General features: G+C 44.8%; 1 protein-coding gene across 4 annotated transcripts in view; it reads right to left on the bottom strand.

Moving 5' to 3' along the window:
* Positions 1-19,271, bottom strand: part of LOC140479548 (rab GTPase-activating protein 1-like) — a 506,221-nt gene that overhangs the window by 41,428 nt on the left and 445,522 nt on the right. For all 4 annotated transcript variants that reach the window (XM_072573350.1, XM_072573351.1, XM_072573353.1 and 1 more), the window contains one exon: positions 10,966-11,094. In XM_072573350.1, coding sequence (XP_072429451.1) covers positions 10,966-11,094 — 129 coding nt within the window. The remainder of the gene's footprint in view (positions 1-10,965; positions 11,095-19,271) is intronic.

Consider the following 19,271-nt stretch of genomic DNA (forward strand, 5'->3'; position numbering starts at 1 on the left):
ATTAGGCAACACCTACTTGAAGATGAACACAAGGATCTTAAGTACAATTTACAGATCATTGGAGGGTGGATGGAGTTGGAGGGAGAGGAGGAATATTTGACAATTTGCTGTTCTTTAACAGTCCAGCCTTTCTCATTTATATAAAACATTTCAGGACCTCAGGCATGTCCCAAAGCTCTTTAGTCAATGAAGTATTTAGAGTCATAGAGATGTACAGCATGGAAACAGACCCTTCCGTCCAAGCCGATCAGATATCCCAATCCAATCTAGTCCCACCTGCCAGCACCCGGCCCATATCCCTCCAAACCCCTCCTGTTCATATATCCTTCCAGATGCCTTTTAAATGTTGCAATTGTACTAGCCTCCATCACTTCCTTTGGCAGCCCATTCCAACACGCAGTACCCTCTGCATGAAAATGTTGACCTTTTGACCCCTTTTATATCTTTCCCCTATCAACCTAAACCTATGCCCTGTAGTTCTGGACTCCCCAATCCCAGGGAAAAGACCTTGTCTATTTACCCTATCCATGCGCCAAGTATACTCATCATTGCAATGTAGGAAATTTATCTGTTCGACGACAAAGAATTGTAGAGATCCAAAATAAACAAAAAAACAGAAAATATTGGAGAAACTCAGCGGGTCTGACAGCATTTGCAGAGAGAAAGCATTACTGCCCCAAGTCCATTGATTCTGAAGAACAGTCACTAGATGCTGTCAAACCTGCTGAGTTTCTCCAACAATTTTGTTTATGTTTGAAACAAACATCTGTCAGTTTGTACATAGGATGATCCTGCAACCAGCACCATGATAAATCACCAGGTGGTATGTTTTAGTGATGTTGGTCGATAAATACCAGCCAGGACACCAGGAAGCAATCCCTTGCTCTTCTTCATACAGTGAAATGGACAGACCCTGAACATTCTTAAGCCTCCCCCCCACCCCCCACGAGGACACAGCTGTGGCCTTGATTTAAAGTCTCACTCAAAGGTTGGCGCCATTGACAGTGCAGCACACCCTCAGAATCCAATGTCTTGTTGGGTAATGAAGCCCCTGCAGTAATGACTGGAACCTAGAGGCAAAAGTGTTACATGCTGAGCAATATGGAGTAACACTTTACACATTAATCAGTGAACAAGTTTCTGTGCTCATCACAGTAAGACTATCTGAGGCCGCAGTCCATGTTTAATAACTCTATGTTAGCCTAAGTACCAGTCAGAAACATAGTAAAGCCTCCTCTAGCCTTTTAAACAGGAAGTAAAGCTCCTCTACACTATCCCCATCAAACGCCCTCCCCAATGGAACGGAAAGTCAACCTACAGCAGGTGGACTGCAGCAGTTCAAGGAGGCAGCTCACTGCCAGCTTCAAGGGCAACTAGGGATGGGCATTAAATGCTGACCAGCCAGGGATGCCCATATCCCACAAATGAATTTTCCAAACTCTCAGGATAGGAACAGCACGGGGTTACATCCCGAGTAAAGCTCCCTCGATACTCTGCCTATCAAGCACACCCAGGACAGAGCCAAAGCTCAAAAGGGGGTTTAGAAAGAGGCGGGGAAATTTGTCTTTACTGATGACAACTTGACCTCAACAGAGCCTAAAGCCCCTTATTACTAATGAAATGCTGTCACTACTTTTGTAAGGAAATGTGGGTCCAGATTGCTTCCAAAAATAGCAATGAGGTAAATGACCAGATTACCTTGCAACACTGGCCAAGCAGTCAACATTCGCAAGAACAGAGTGTGGGTTTGGATAATGGATGCTGGTGTAATAGAAGAATATCTCTTGCTCTTCACCTATTACTTCATCCTTTCACATTCAGCCTAGCACGACAGCACCATAGTTTAAAATCCCATTTGAAGAAGAGACCTCCAACTGTGCAGCACTTTCTCTTTACTGCACTGAGACATTAGGCAGAGTTATGTGGTCAACTCTCACATTCATGACCTTCTGATTCAGAGGCTAGCGAGGATGTAACTCCACAGAAGCTGGTATCCCAACCACTAAGGCACCCTTTATATGGAGCAAATCTTTGACACTGATCCAGCCTCCTCAGAGCCTATGCTAAGTGAACAGAGCCTTAACCTTAGGGTGACATGGTGGCTCAGTGGTTAGCAATGATGCCTCACAGCACCGGGACTCAGGATCAATTCCAGCCTCGGGCGACTGTCTGTGTGGAGTTTGCACATTCTCCCAGTATCTGTGTGGGTGTCCTCTGGGTACTCCAGTTTTCTCCCACAATCCAAAGAAGTGCAGGTCAGGTGAAGTGGCTATGCTAAACTGCCGTAGTGTTCAGGGATGTGTTGGTTAGATGTATTGGACAGGAGTAAACATAGAGTAGTCAGGGAATGGGTCCAGTTGCATCACTCTTCAGAGGTTTGGCGTGGACTTGTTGGGCTGAATAGCCTGTTTCCACACTGCAGGAATTTTATGACACTCCTGATCTGATCAATCAGACAGGGTTCTGATTGGGGCTGTTAACCTGGTCCAATCAGGGAACCCATTCTATGACACCCAGCTGGCTGACATCATTACAATTTGTCCAATGAACCAAGGCTGACATTTAAGCATACTGCATGTGATTAGGGAGACTGTAGAATCTTCTCACATACTCTCAGATTTGGATTAGTCCAAGTTAGACCCAGGAATAGTGGTGAAGCAAACAACTTGGAATACTACCTGAATCCCATCAGAAATTTCAACCCATGTACTTTGAGCTGGTGTGCAGGTTTTATAATCTGAACTGGAACATCACCAGACACAATGGTAGCTTAAAATACAATGCATCCTGCTTTATTGCAACACTGACCACATCTGGATGAAAAGTGACAGGATATGAATGGTACATAACTGAAGTACACCAAATTGTATTGAGAAATAGCTGGACATGCTATGCACTCTGAAGACCAGACATCCCATGACATGGAATCACAGTCAAACCATCAAAAAACAAAAAGGCCAAAGTACTAGAGAAATTCAACAGGTCTGGCAGAGAATGACAGAGAGATCATGCTTAGAGTCTGGTATGATTCCTATTCAGAATGGTGCAATTGCCATTCCACTCAGTTCTTCAGAAATATAAAGTGTATTATAGTGTAGGACAGAGGAGGGCATAGTCAGCAACACAGTCAAACATGAGCAGCTGCTGTGAATGGTCAACTGTTATGAGTAAATGTGCCCTTTCATGGCAGGGGACTTAACACTAACATGCAGAATTCACACTGAATTAGTGGAAACTAAGTGTTGCCAGAGAATTCCAGATTCCAGAAACTGCCCATCACGATTTACAATTTCCCAGGGAATCTCCAAGGAATCAGCTGTGTTCAGGATTCAGCAGGGTCTTGAAGCGCAACTTTATTCTGCACTGCAGAAACACTGTGGTTGGAGATATATTTGAGTGATAGGTCCTCCTTCTGGTAGCTGGGTAACCACTTCTGCTCTAAGCCTGCAGCATCAGTCCAGGAAGAGATAGTATTCACTTATGACACTCATTTCCCTGAGGATATTGCATCACACTTGGCTCCATGTCATCAAGTCATTCAGCTTGGGGACAGGCTACTGGATACAATACAATCACAAGGGAGTCGGAATGGACAATTTAATTAGGGGATTATCATTGGGACTTCTCTTGCTTTCTGAGAGAGCACACAAGTGGAGAAAACAAAGGGAGAAAGGTGCAGAGAGTGAGATCACAGATGATAATTTTTATGCCCCTCAGAAATATCTAAAAGTCAGCCCAGAGTCCAAATAGCAAAGCACACTGTTGGGATGCCCAGAATGTATCACAGGCGTAGTCTTGTGTCAGCTTTTTCCTATATTCAAACTTCCTGTATTCGAGCATATGCTTTTCTTTTCAGATATTGGCTTAACTGCATACCTGATATACCCAGGCTTCTATTGCTCTATGTATCTGTGCCATTTCTGAACCATACCCAATGAATGGTATGAGGCCATCCCCTTACCTTGCTGCCAGTGAAGAGTACTACTCACTTCGTCCCACTCCAATGTCACGTTAGATTAGGAAGCAGCTAGATGACAGACAGTCGGCACAAGAATTTCTATTCCTTGTTAGTGTAAAGTCACCCCAATTTTGTGTTCTTTATTTCTTCATTATGAAGAGGTTAGACTGGGAAGTGTGTTGGAAAGGGACTCAACATTTGCAGAATTTTACAGAACACCACAGCTATAATACAGGAGCAGAGAGAAGACGCACTAAACTTCCACACCATCCTAAAGTGTGAGAGAGCTAATCAAATACCAGTTTTTGCTCATACTACATAGGAGAGTCTTTCAGAATCTAAATGTTATCAGTCTCTCCCAGATCCATCTCCCCAGCTCCATTTATTTTTCTCCCACATTCAAACTTCCTGTATTTTAGCATATGCTTTTCCTTTCAGATTTGGCAAGATGAGTGTCCAGGGTTTCCACACTCCTGTTCCACCGTCCCTCACCAACGCTCCCCACCCCCACTCCCACCTCCTCCACCTGTTCAGCACATATACTGCTTTTCCCAAGCTATTGCCTCTGATGGAGAGTTCCTGGATTCAAAAGTGTTAACTCTACCTGCTGATGTTCACCAGAAATTGCTGTTTTTGTTTCCACACTACCTATTCTCCTCTGGCTCAACAAATGCAGTCCATCCCATCAACAGGCTTTACAGCTGGAACTGAATTTACTCGAGTATCTTGGAAATGGAGCAAGCCCAGAGGTCAGAGAACCCGTATCATTTGTGTTTCAGCTTATAGCTGTGGAGTCACAAGCCACCACATTAACCCTTTCACTTTTCGAAGTCGAGGGGATCACATTATGTTCTTTGCCCCGGAGAAGCAAAGGCTGAGGAGAACCCCCCAACGGAAAGGAGAAGGGGTTCAAGGGGGATAAAAAGATATGACACCAAGATAGATGAAATTAAGAAGCATAAACCCTTGCAAAGACGAGTTGGGTGCAATGGCGTGTTTCCTGTCTATCATATTGCAGGTCAGGGGAGATAGGATAGGTCAGATTCACAAAACAGTAGATAGCTAAGTGTATAGCAGTGGCTAAACAGTACAGACTATTGATAGTAAAGACAATTTTCCTGCACTCTTGGGAGAAGACCAAATTTGGCTGCTGACAAGCCTGATGTCATTGTCCATGACCAGAGTTCCTGGTCTGCCCAGTCAGAGAAGGTCTGGAGTCTTCAAATCATCCTGTACTGTTCCCACTGGTTGGAGACGGAAGCTCCCATCTTTCTCTACTTCCTGTCCTACGTCCCCCTCACCAATCTGGGGCTGCCCACAAGAGCCACCACCTGCTGACCACCCTGTCTGCTCACTGCCCCACAACATGTTTCCTAGCTGTTCTTTCTTGAGTTGCTGTCCACTCTCCTTCCAAAAGAACACCAAGCATGAACTCTCAGTAAGAACAACAGCAACCCTTAAATTCTCCCTTGCAGTACCATGCCATAATCAAAACTCAAAGAAAATTCAGGATATTAATGCTGCTGGCTGGGATAAGTTTATAGCCCACCCATCACTACCCTGGAGTACACAGTGGTGAGCTGCTTTCCAAATCCTTGAACCTGTCATCATCTCCCAAGGCTTATATCCATCTTTCCTGGATCTCCATGTTTGAATTTCTCCAATCAGATTTCTGATCCATAAAACAGAGGAGCAGAAATTAGGCCATTCAGTCCATCGATTCTGCTCCACTATTCAACTATGGCTGGTAAGCCTCCTCCCGGTAACCCTTGATCCCCTTGACAATCGGGGGCCTCTACAGCCTTCTGTGGCAATGAATTCCATAGATTTCTCACTCTCTGGCTGAGGTTTCTCCTTACTTCCCTTCGAAATGGTCTTCCCTTTATTCTAAGCCTGTGCCCTTCGGTCCTAGTCTCTCCAACCAATTGAAACACCTCCCCAAATCTACTATGACTGGGCCATTCAGTATTCTGCATGTTACTACTAGATACTTCTCAGCTCCATTGAGTATAAACCCAGAATCCTGTTAAAGCTTTTCATTCCTGGGACCATTCTCACTAATCTCCTCTGAACATGCTCCAGGGTCAGTCAGCCCTTCCTGAGATATTGGGCCCAAAACTGTGCACAATACTCAAATGTGATCTGACCAGAGCCTCAGAAGTAAATCCCTGCTTTTATATTCCCCAACGGGCTGGGGATACACTCGGATTCCACTCATTCTGCTTGAATAAATGAATCAACAATATGATTCACCCTGATCCTGGCCCATTACCTAGTGTGCCCTTCAGAAGATCTATGTTTAGCCTCCACATCTGCACATACCCTCAGCAATGTCAGCCAACAATAGTTTTTAAGATATGGAGCCAACTTTGCTTCAACTCACCATCACCACTACCACTGACACCTTCACCTGTTGGGTGAGACTAACAGCCTTTGATATCAAGGTCCCAATTAATGTGTGGCGCATCAAGGAGCAAAACAGGAATCAATGGGAATCAGGCAGAAAACCCTTCACTCGCTGGAATCATACCTGACACATCAGAAAAGATCAGTCATCGCAGCTTCAGGACCCCTCTCTGCAGGAGTTCCTTGGAGTCGGGTCCTAGGCCCAATCATCTTCAGCTACTTCAAATGACCTTCCCTCCATCATAAGGTGGGGATGTTCACTGATGAATGCACAATGTTCAGTACCATTCATGGCTCCTTAGAAACTGAAGCAGTCCATAATCCAAGAACAGCAAGACCTGAACAATATCCAGGCTTGTTTTGACAAGCGGGAACGAACATTCACACCACACGAATGCCAGGCAATGGTCATCTCCAATAAGAGACAATCTAACCACTGCACTTCAAAATTCAGTGCTGCCCCATCACTGAAACCCCCCCATCAACATCCTTGAGTTACGACAGACCAGAAACTTAACTGGGCTCACCACAATAGATACTGCGGCTACAAGAACAGATCAGAGGCTAGGAATACTGCAGCAATTAACTCCTCAAAGCCTTTCTACAAGGTACAAGGACTGCTTTGTCTAGGTGATGCCAAGCTTCTTGAGTGAGGTTGGAGCTGAACTCATTCAGGCAAGTGGGGAACATTCCATCACACTCCTGACTTGTGCCTTGTAGATGGTGGACAGGCTTTGGAGGAGCCAAGAGGGGTGACTTCACTTGCTGCAGTATTCCTGGTTTCTGACCTGCTCTGGTAGTTACTGTATTTAGATGGCAAGTCCAGCTGAGTTCCTGGTCGATGGCAACTCCAAGGATGTTGCCGGTGGGGGATTCAACGATGGTAATGCCATTGAACACCAATGGAGTGATGGTCAGATTCTTTTTATAGGAGATAGTCATTGCCTGGCACATGTGGGGCACAAATATTTATTAGCTCACACACGATTGTTGTTCAGACTATGCTGAATAGGAGTTCAAATAGGCTTCATGTCATGTGTCTACTGCCCTGAACTAATATGGACTCTTAAGGATTTATCTGGTTTCAGAAGGACTGATAACAAAGAATCCTGCTAACAGGCCTAACGTCTCTAATAAGATCATCAGGACTTGCAATCAAAACGTGTACACGTATAACATTGCACCGAATACCTTCACCACAAAAACACTGTTGAATCTCAATGTGTAAGACACAAACCTTGCCAGAATAATAGGCCCTGATCACCCACACCAATTTGTACCCACATAAACTGTGGAAGTAAAAACTCAAAAACACAGATTATAACTGACTGCAACTGGTGACATATGGACAGGTTTGAAACAAGGAGCACATCGGGTGTCAGAATTTTCCAGTTTGACCTTGTAGTTAAATCTAAGGGTGTTGAACGGAGAGACTGGCTAGTTTGCTTGCAACATTTGTACTTCCTTAGTGCTCAGCTCCTTCTGTCTTCGGACTAGTTTTCATGTGGGACCAATTACTGGTTGCTAGGATACAAGAAGGTGCCTTAGGAACAGCGAAAACAAGAGAACGCAGCCCATGGGATTAAATTCACGTTGTGGAGTACAGTTTGTACGTTTTTCACTCATTATGACTCAGTCTTTTGCTCTTTGATAGAAATTCTCTTGGGATTAACAGTGTTAAACAAGCAATTTCTTGCATTTTAATGTCAAACTACAAAACATCCAATGGCAAAGCTGCTGTCCTAAAACAGGTCAAAAGGTTTCCAATTGCACTTTCTTAGCTGCAGACTATGAATGACACACAGAAAGCGGAGACAATTCAAAACACAATCCTTTAATCTGTCATTCTCGCCAACACAAGAAGAAAACATGATCAGATAGTTAATAAGATCTGCTTTGGGTGCCTTAGCCAGAGATTCTTGCACTGCGAGAACCCAGAGACTTGTATTAACTCCAGAGTTTGGAATAGAATACCACACGGTATTTAAACAGCACCTTGAAATTGCATAATCAAATAAAATTTGACCATGAGCCAGGTAAGGTGATACGAGAGAAGGGATGGCTTTAAAACAACAATTTAAGACGACAGGGATTACAGGCATTCAGGATTGAGCTGGATAGGGGAGGATGAAAGAAAAGAAATTGGACCTCCCCCACAAGAGAGCCTGGAATGTGGATGCTAAACCAGGAAGTGGACAAGAGACACAACTCAAGAGCCCAGGCGAACAGCAAAGAGATTTTATTCTTTATTCTTTTCATGGCTGTGGTGCCACCCCAATTGCCATTGAACTGAAAGACTTGCTGAGCCATTTCAGATTGCAGGTAACCACACTGTTGCAGCTTTGGAGTCACACACAGCCAAAGTTAAAAATCACAAATCACCGGGTTAGAGTCCAACAGGTTTGTTTGGAAGGACTCGCTTTTGGAGTACTGCTCCTGATGAATCTCCTGTTGTGAGATTTTTTTTTTAAAAAACCTTTGTCCACCCAGTCCAACACCAGCATATCCACATCACACATTGGCCAGGCTCAGGCAGCAGATTTTCTTCCCTAAAAAGGGCATTAGTGAAGTAGATGGGATTTTACAAGAGTTGATGATAGTAGTTTTCAATTCCAGATTGATTAATAAATCCCACCAGCTTCCAATGGTGGGATGTGGACTCCTGTCTCCAGCTCAGAGACATTACCATGACACCATTCTCCTCCCAAGTGTTAAATATAGGGTAAACATGACATGAGATTATTTCATGATTGGGTTGGCAAAAGTACAGAGGCAGATCGCTTGTTGACAGTGCACAGGGTAGTTTGCCCCGTTATGGTAAATATTCCTGGTCACGGCACAAGGTGGCAACCTCCAATAGGGCGTGGGGATCAGCAATGCTGACGGCAGTAATGGAGTCAGGTCTGTTCCAGCCTTGTGGGACCTTGTGCACCCGGTGCACTGTGGGAGCGACACCAACGAAATGCTCGGGATGGGAGGGATACAATGTGTCAGGCAACAAGGTCAACAGAGTGGCTGAACAAATTTGTGTATGTGTGCGTGTGCGCACTTACTTGCTTCAGGTGAATTCACTGAGGGGCTGCTTTACACAGGGGCAAAAACAGTGAAGGAACCTCATTGATGTGTATGCACTAAACAGGAAGTAGGTGTAGATAGCCTCACAGAACAATCTGAAGAACTTAGATGCTGCCTGACCTGCTGAGTTTTTCTCGCAATTTCTGATTCCATTTCAGGGCTGTGCAGCTCTCAGAAGCAGGGATAAGGATCTCCTCAAGGTGCACCTTTAGACAAGCATTGATGACAAGGGACAGAGATTTGCAGTGACTCTGAGCAAATGGCAGACCCATATCAGCAACTGAATTCCTGGTAGAGTAACTGGGATCATTTGAACAAAGTGAAAAAAAGACACATCAAGGTTCAGTGGTTCCTCCTATCATTCAGGCAGTTCCGTGGTGCAATTATGGAAGTGTGACAAATCATAACAATGATTTCGATCCACAAGTCCCTAAAACAGACATCCAGGGAGGAAAACCCCACAGGGGAGCAGATTTGGAAACCCATAACTCCAAAGTCACTCTCCTCTCATCTGTCAGCAGCTGGGTTCCAGTGGTGGACTTGGAGTATTGGTATTTATTCCCAACTTTCAAAACCATAACCTGATTTGTTTCACTATTTAAAAAACTAATTGTGTGCTGTGGAAAGGGAATGCTGGGCTTTTATTTACTAATGAAAGGACAGCAGCAAATGAGAGAGATGGAAACACTCAGCAAGTCTGGCAGCAGCTGTGGACAGAGAAGCAGTGTAAATGTTTCAGCTCAATGATCTTTGATCAAAACTGATGGGAAGTGTCCCAGTATTTGAGTCAGTGGGAGGGGTGTGGAGGCAGTCGGAACAAAAAAGGATCTGTCATCATAGGATGGAGACCAGGAGATTAAATAATTTTTTAAAAAGGCTTAATAACAATTTGTTTTCTTCATGAATACAACAAGATTAAAGTATGGCCTTTTTCATTTATCCTATAAATGACCTGGATTATTGATATACAAGGCAGGCATGTGTAGCTGCTTCTTCAGTGTTGCACAGTACTGAGGACAACTTCAGTTAATTCCTGGATCAAAATCTGAAGACGCTTTCCTGATTAATAGTGTCTGCACTTTGCTCATTAAACCAACTGTGGTACGAACTTTTGTTTGTTTGCATACTGAAGTGGGTGGCACGGTGGCTCAGTGGTTAGCAGTGCTGCCTTACAGCGACAGGGTCCCAGGTTCAATTCCAGCCTCGGGCGACTGCCTGTGTGGAGTTTGCACATTCTCCAAGTGTCTGCGTGGCTTTCCTCTGGGTGCTTCCTCCCGCAATCCAAAGATGTGCAGGTCAGGTGGATTGGCCATGCTAAATTGCCCGTAGTGTTAGGTGCATTGGTCAGAGGGGAAATGGGTCTGGGTGGGTTGCTCTTTGGAGGGTTGGTGTGGACTCGGGCTGAAGAGCCTGTTTCCACACTGTAGGGAATCTAATCTAATCTAATCTCACTTGTATGTGCCGAGCGATGCAGGTAATCCCCAATTGCTCTTTTCTCCACGACTCTCACCCATCCAATAACTTACCTTTATGTTACAGGCTTGCTCCATTAGTCTCCTGGCATTTTCCTCAGCCCTATAGCGTTTTGGCAACTGGACGCGGAAGAACTTCAGTGCCCCTTCAAAGTCAGCCTGCAGCAAGTCCTCTTTCGAAGTCTAGGAAGAGAAAACCAAATATGAGCTGCAGCCTCACAACATAGTGCATTAGACATTTAGCATGAAATTCAGCAGTGAAGTAGTTTCCAATTCGCAGCATTTATTGAAAGAGGGAGAAATGACACTTCTAAAAACCAGAGCTCTTCAGTTTGTATACACTACCGACACCAGGCAAGGTCTGCCATAACCCCACACACACACAAAAAAAAGCTGAACACTCTTCCATAACACGTTGAGGGGTCTTAATTCGATTGGGGGCTATTGTCAAAATTATAACTATCTCAAGGTTACAAAGTTGGTGCGGGGAGCTGGGGGTGTTGTTCGGGGTGCAAGCCTTGTGGCAATCAAGACGTAAATCTGTTTCAGGAACACATCAGCCGAGATGCGACATTGTTGCAGAACATTGCAGAGGTCGAAACAGGCAGCTTTAGTGACAAGATGGATGCGCAGTTGGAACCACACCTCAAGAGTCAACTGCAAAACACTAAATATACAAGCAGATTGGTTTTATCTCAAACTGTTGCCAGGGAGAGGGATGGAAACAGCAGCTAGACAGAAGTCTGTGTGTAGGGAGCAATCAGGCTTTGTTGCATCTGCAAACTTTGAAATCATGCCTCTCCATCAAGCCAAGTTAATTCATATTTTTGAAAAGGAACATTGGCTCCAGTGCACACCTTGGTGAGGGGAAAAAAAAACAATGCAACTACGCACTGCTACTCTTTGCTTTCCACTCCTTAGCTAATTTCATACCAATATTACCACTGTCCCTTAATCATGGGAGCTTCATTCTTGCAGTCGATTATGCAGTAAGTTTGTCAAAAGCCTCAGCCAATACAATAGCAACTCTTTCCCCCAACTCAAGTTTACCAGACACCGTTCACCTTCAGTCAATGCCTGCTGGCTGTTGTTTATTAACGCAGGAATTTCCAAACTCCAATTAATAGTTTCTAGAATTATGGTAAGGTTTGGGTCCTCCATGCTTGATGTTATGCTGACTGACCAGTGGACAGGTTTCTCCTACTTCCTTTGGTTGAACAGCCATGTAATATTTGCAGCTTCCAGTCCTTGGCATTTTTCCCCACATTAATGACGATTGGAAGATTACAATCAGAGCTCTAGTTACAATTCGTGACTTCTTTGGATGAATTGCATCGTTTCTACTCTGGGAGCTGTTCTTTAACCATTTTATCCTCTCAAATTTCAGAGATCTTCTTCCTTCACAGCATTCACATCTGTGTGTCTGGGTTTAGAACATAGAAGAATACAGCGCAGTACAGGCCCTTCGGCCCTCGATGTTGCGCCGATCCAAGCCCACCTAACCTACACTAGCCCACTATCCTCCATATACCTATCCAATGCCCGTTTAAATGCCCATAAAGAGGGAGAGTCCACCACTGCTACTGGCAGGGCATTCCATGAACTCATGACTCGCTGAGTAAAGGATCTACCCCTAACATCTGTCCTATACCTACCACCCCTTAATTTAAAGCTATGCCCCCTCGTAATAGCTGACTCCATACGTGGAAAAAGGTTCTCACGGTCAACCCTATCTAAACCCCTAATCATCTTGTACACCTCTATCAAGTCACCCCTAAACCTTCTTTTCTCCAATGAAAACAACCCCAAGTGCCTCAGCCTTTCCTCATACGATCTTCCTACCATACCAGGCAACATCCTGGTAAACCTCCTCTGCACCCGTTCCAGTGCCTCCACATCCTTCCTATAGTATGGCGACCAAAACTGTACACAATACTCCAGATATGGCCGCACCAGAGTCTTATACAACTGCAACATGACTTCAGGACTACGGAACTCAATTCCTCTACCAATAAAAGCCAGTACGCCATATGCCTTCTTCACTGCACTATTTACCTGGGTGGCAACTTTCAAAGATCTGTGTACATGGACACCAAGATCCCTCTGCTCATCCACACTACCAAGTATCCGACCATTTGCCCAGTACCCCATCTTTTTGTTACTCATACCAAAGTGAACCACCTCACACTTACCCACATTGAACTCCATTTGCCACCTTTCTGCCCAGCTCTGCAGCTTCTCTATATCCCGCTGTAACCTGACACATCCTTCCTCACTGTCAACAACTCCACCGACTTTCGTATCATCCGCAAACTTGCACACCCAACCTTCAAGCCCCTCCTCCAGGTCATTTATAAAAATGACAAACAGCAATGGTCCCAAAACAGATCCTTGCGGAACACTGCTAGTAACTGCACTCCAAGATGAACCTTTACCATCAACTACTACCCTCAGTCTTCTTCCAGCCAGCCAATTCCTAATCCAAACCTCCAACTCACCCTCAATGCCATACCTCCGTATGTTTTGCAGTAGCCTACCATGGGGCACCTTATCAAACGCCTTACTAAAATCCATATACACCACATCTACTGCTTTACCCTCGTCCACCTCCAGTCAAGGATAGTAGAAGAATTCAATAAGGTTTGTGAGGCACAACCTGCCCTTCACAAAACCATGCTGACTATCCCGGATCACATTATTCCTATCCAGATGTTCATAAATCCTATCCCTTACAATTCTCTCTAAGAATTTGCCCACTACAGAAGTGAGACTCACCGGCCTATAGTTACTAGGGTTATCCCTACTCCCCTTCTTGAACAAGGGAACCACATTTGCTATCCTCCAGTCTTCTGGCACTATTCCTGTAGACAATGAGGACATAAAAATCAAGGCCAATGGCTCTGCAATCTCTTCCCTTGCTTCCCAGAGAATCCTAGGATAAATGCAATCAGGCCCAGGGGACTTATCTATTTTCACCCTTTCCAGAATTTCCAACACCTCTTCCCTACGTACCTCAAAGCCATCCATTCTAATTAATTGTGACTCAGTACTCACATCGGCAACAATGTCCTATTCTTGAGTGAATACTGATGAAAAGTATTCATTCAGTATCTCCCCAATCTCTTCAGCCTCCACACACAACTTCCCACTACTATCCTTGACTGGACCTATTCCTACCCTAGTCATTCTTTTATTCCTGACATACCTATAGAAAGCCTTAGGGTTTTCCCTAATCCTACCAACTAAGGACTTTTCATGTCCCCCTCCTTGCTGCTCTTAGCTCTCTCTTCAGGTCCTTCCTGGCTACCTTATAACACTCAATCGCCCCAATTGAACCTTCATACCACATCTTTACATAGGCCGCCCTCTTCCATTTAACAAGGGATTCCAATTCCTTATTAAACCACGGCTCCCTCACACGACCCTTTCCTCCCTGCCTGACAGGTACATACTTATCAAGGACACTCAATAGTTGCTCCTTGAACAAGCTCCACATATCAATTGCACCCTTGCCTTGAAGCCTACTTTTCCAAGCCACGCATCCTAAGTCATGCCTCACCGCATCATAATTTCCCTGCCCCCAGCTCTAACTCTTGCCCTGCAGTGCACACTTATCCCTCTCCATCACTAGAATAAAAGTCACCGAATTGTGGTCACTGTCCCCAAAGTGCTCACCTACCTCTAATTCTAACACTTGGCCTGGTTCATTACCCAGAACCAAATTATTAAAGCATTCCTTATCTCAGCCATGTCGTCTGCCTCTACAAGGATTTCTTTAAATCAGCCTTACGTTCCCCCTGATGACCTCTCTATCTCAAAAGCATTACTCTTCCGAATTATGTTCCCAGCTAATCTGGGTCATTTTTTTGCCCTCATCTCCTACTTTGCACTCTTCTGTTTACATCTGCGACTATAAACCTTACTTGACTCTATTTGCAATATTGTCAAACTGGGACAAGCAGGGAAAACACACTGAAGGGTTTCAAAAGACAGTAGACGGAATCCCTATAGCCTGCAATTCAATATTAACTACATGGATTCAGAAGCAGAATACTAACAGCATGGAAAAATGACCCCAAAGGCACAGACTGCAAACGTGTTGGGCTAAATGTGCAAATGATAGCCATGATGTGAAGGTGCCGGTGCTGGACTGGGGTGGGCAAAGTCAAAAATCAAATGAAGCTGGTTATAGTGCAACAACTTTATTTGAAACTGCAAGCTTTCAGTGTCTCTGCTCCTTTCTCAGGTAGCTAGTGAGAGAGAATGCATTGAACACAGAATTTAAGATCAAAGGTCATACAACTTATCAGAACATATTGAACAAACCTAGATGGATATTAAGTCTTTAATCAGTTAGAATGGAAGTGCAGGTTTTGTTTGATTAATAATATAAATTCCAGAATTTCTTTTGAGTCACTGGCCCAACATAACTTCAGGTTCTATCAGAATGAGGGTGACACCTCAGGTCAGACAACACATTTTAGGTGTAAGGCCATGTTTCAAATCTGTTTGCATCACATCCTGGAGGCAGACTGGTTTTATTCCCAAAGTAGGAATTTATAAATGTTACATTGCCTGATTGTCTACAGATAGTGAGTGAGTGAATGAATGTGAGAGACAGAGAGAGAGAGATAGAGGAGAGAGAGCAAGCGAGGAGAGAGAGCGACAGAGTATGTATGTATGTATGCGCCTGTAAGAGAGAGTGTATAGTGTGGTGGGGTCACCTACAGTGTGACATGAACCCAAGATTCCGGTTGAGGCCATCCTCATGAGTATTGAACATGGCTATCAGCCTCTGGTTGGCAATGATGCATTGTTGTGTCCCCCAAAGTTCACCTTGGAGGACAGTTACCTGAAGATCCGAGGTGGAATATCCTTGACCACTGAAGTGTTTCTCCACTGGGAGGGAGCATCCCTGTCTGGTGATTGCTGCATTGTGCCCATTCATCTGTTAGGGTTCATATCACACTGCAGGTGACCCCACCACGCTATACACTCAAACATATAGAGACACTCTCACAGGCATATACTCCCTCTCTCACACACACACACACTCTGTCTCTTCCCCCAACACAAATCTATGGGGTGAGTTTGCAGGTTTCTATTTGCAGATATATTCTATTATGTTCAAAAAGCACCCAATCTGCAGAGTCAGTCAGCCAGTCAATATGGCATTTTATAAATTCCTACTTTGAAATAAAACCAACCTGACTCCAGGATGCGATCCAAACAGATTTGAAACATGCCCTCACACCTGAAATGCATTGTCTGACCAGAGGTGTCACCCTTATTCTGATAAAATCTTAAGTCACTGCCCGCATAACTTCAAAGAAATTCTGGAATTTACACATCAATCAATCAAAACCTGCACCTCCATTCTAACTGATTAAAGACTTAATACTCATTTAGATTTGTTCAATACATTCTCAAATTGTATGACCCATTGATTGTTTAAATTCCGTCTAATGCATTCGCTCTCACTCACTGCCTGAGGAAGGAGCAGGGGCTCCAAAAGCGTGCAGCTTCAAATAAACCTGGTCTCATGTGACCTGGTCTCAGACTTAAATGTGTAAATGCAGAGAATGGCAGGAGAGATTTGACATGTAATAAATCACTAATCTACATTACTGAAGGAAGTTGTTCATCCCCTGGGAGCTGTGATGGTCAATAAACAGCTAGCCGGCCAATCCTATTTCATAGCTCTTGACATGCAGCCCCTATGGGTCAGAGCATATTTAAGACTTAATATACATGATGAGGATTTCTGCCTCTTGACCCTATCAAACGGAGTTCATCCTTCACCAGCTATTGGGGGAAGCAGCCTCCCACAACTCCACTGGAATCCATCCAATTATTACTTACTTGAGAAATGATGTGCCCTGGTTATTGCCCTCTCTGATGGAAATCAGTCCTTCCCATCCAGGCCCCTCATCATTTTACACACCTCAATCAAATCTCCCCTCAGCCTCCTCTTTCCCCAAAGGAAACAGTCCCGGCTAATCCAATCAATCCTCAAAGCTAAAACTTCCCTTTCCTGACAAAATCCCCTCGTCTCTGATGGGATCGTGTAATTCTGGTAATGCAGATAACCAGGACCTATTTCCAAATCCTGACTTTAAATAATGGAACTATGACTGTAATTTGAAGTTTTTAAACTTTATTTCTACTTTCTACTGACAAGACCTGTAATGCAGAAGTTTTAAATTTAATTCTTTTCTTTAATTATTTTCCTACTTTTTAACCTAAGATTTTTCACACAGATACCTTGTATCTAAGGTGGCACAGTGAATGGTGACAGTAAACTTTTCACCTGTACTCCTAGATCCCTGTACTTGAGGACACGTTACAATAAAATTTAATGCTAATGACTCTGAAAGTCTGCTTCACCTGCTCTGTTATCTACAGGGATCAGTGGACATAGGCTTCAGAGTGATTCTGTTCCTTTAGACGATTCAACATCCCCACAATCTAGTGTGTACTCCCTTGCCTGGATTAGTGGTGCTGGAAGAGCACAGCAGCTCAGGCAGCATCCAAGTAGCTTCGAAATCGACGTTTCGGGCAAAAGCCCTTCATCAGGAATAAAGGCAGTGAGCCTGAAGCATGGAGAGATAAGCTCGAGGAGGGTGGGGGTGGGGAGAAAGTAGCATAGAGTACAATGGGTGAGTGGGGGAGGGGATGAAGGTGATAGGTCAAGGAGGAGAGGGTGGAGTGGATAGGTGGAAAAGAAGATAGGCAGGTAGGACAAGTCCGGACAAGTCATGGGGACAGTTACTGAGCTGGAAGTTTAGAACTAGGGTGAGGTGGGGGAAGGGGAAATGAGGAAGCTGTTGAAGTCCACATTGATGCCCGGGGGTGGAAGTGTTCCGAGGCAGAAGATGAGGCGTTCTTCCTCCAGGCGTCTGGTGGTGAGGGAGTGGCGGTGAAGGAGGCCCAGGACCTCCATGTCCTCGGCAGAGTGGGAGGGGGAGTTGAAATGTTGGGCCACGGGGCAGTGTGGTTGATTGGTGCGGGTGTTCCGGAGATGTTCCCTAAAGCGCTCTGCTAGGAGGCGCCCAGTCTCCCCAATGTAAAGGAGACCACATCGGGAGCAACGGATACAATAAATGATATTAGTGGATGTGCAGGTAAAACTTTGATGGATGTGGAAGGCTCCTTTAGGATAGAGGTGAGAGAGGAGGTGTGGGCACAGGTTTTACAGTTCCTGCTGTGGCAGGGGAAAGTGCCAGGATTGGAGAGTGGGTTGTTTGGGGGCGTGGACCTGACCAGGTAGTCGCGGAGTGAACGGTCTTTGCGGAAGGCGGAAAGGGGTGGGGAGGGAAATATATCCCTGGTAATGGGGTCTGTTTGGAGGTGGCGGAAATGGCATCTGCAGTCATTGTTTTTACCTCGTACTCCCTTGCCTGTCGGCTCTCACAAACACATTATCTCACATTTGAATTATTCAACGGATACAGTATGTCTAAAGATCATTCGGCCAATTACGCACATGCCAGCTCTTTGCAACAGCAGTTTAGCTAGTCTCACGACCCTGCCATTTCCCCTACAATTCGACAATTGCAACCCCACTCTTCCTACCAGTTCCCTTTTCAAAGCCACAATAGGCTCTGCCTTGATTACTTTGAGTCAGCCCATTCCAGATCCCAGCCAGTCTCTGCTTAAAGATGCTTCTCACGACTCCTCAAATTCCATGGTTAAATTGGTGTCCTCTTGATCTGCACCTTTATGCCAAGGTTAACTATTTCTCTTTTACAGATCCGGTTTGGAACAGCTGATGATTTGGAATTCCAGTGGCTACCTTTCTCCAATCCCCAATACCTTCCTGCCAGCGACAGTTTACTTCATCATCAATAACAGGGTCAAATTGTGGATCTTGGGGCAGCGGTGGCTCAGTGGTTAGCACGGCTGCCTCCCAGTGCCAGGAAACGAGGTTTGATTCCCACCACGGGTGACTGTCTGTGTGGAGTTTGCACACTCTCCCTGTGTCTGCGTGGGTTTCCTCCGGGTTCTCTGGTTTCCTCCCACAGTCCAAAAGATGTGCAGGTCAGGTGAATTAACCATGCTAAATTGTCCATAGTGTTAGGTGCATTAGTCAGGGGTAAATGGGTCTGGGTGGGTTACTCTGAGGGTCGGTGTGGACTTGTTGGGCCAAAGGGCCTGGTTTCCACACTGTAGGGAATCTAATTTAACCAAATCCTAACCCTGATATTTTTTTAAAATTCACTCGTGTGAGGTGGGTGTTGCTAGCTGGCCAGTTTTTGTTGCCTGTCCCTGGTTGCTCAGGAAGATGGTGGTGAGTTGCCCTTTTTGAACCACCACAGCCTGTGCTCTAAGTTGACTCACAATGCCCTTAGAGACGGCAG

The sequence above is a fragment of the Chiloscyllium punctatum genome, chromosome 7 (assembly GCF_047496795.1).
Source record: "Chiloscyllium punctatum isolate Juve2018m chromosome 7, sChiPun1.3, whole genome shotgun sequence".
NCBI lineage: Eukaryota > Metazoa > Chordata > Chondrichthyes > Orectolobiformes > Hemiscylliidae > Chiloscyllium > Chiloscyllium punctatum.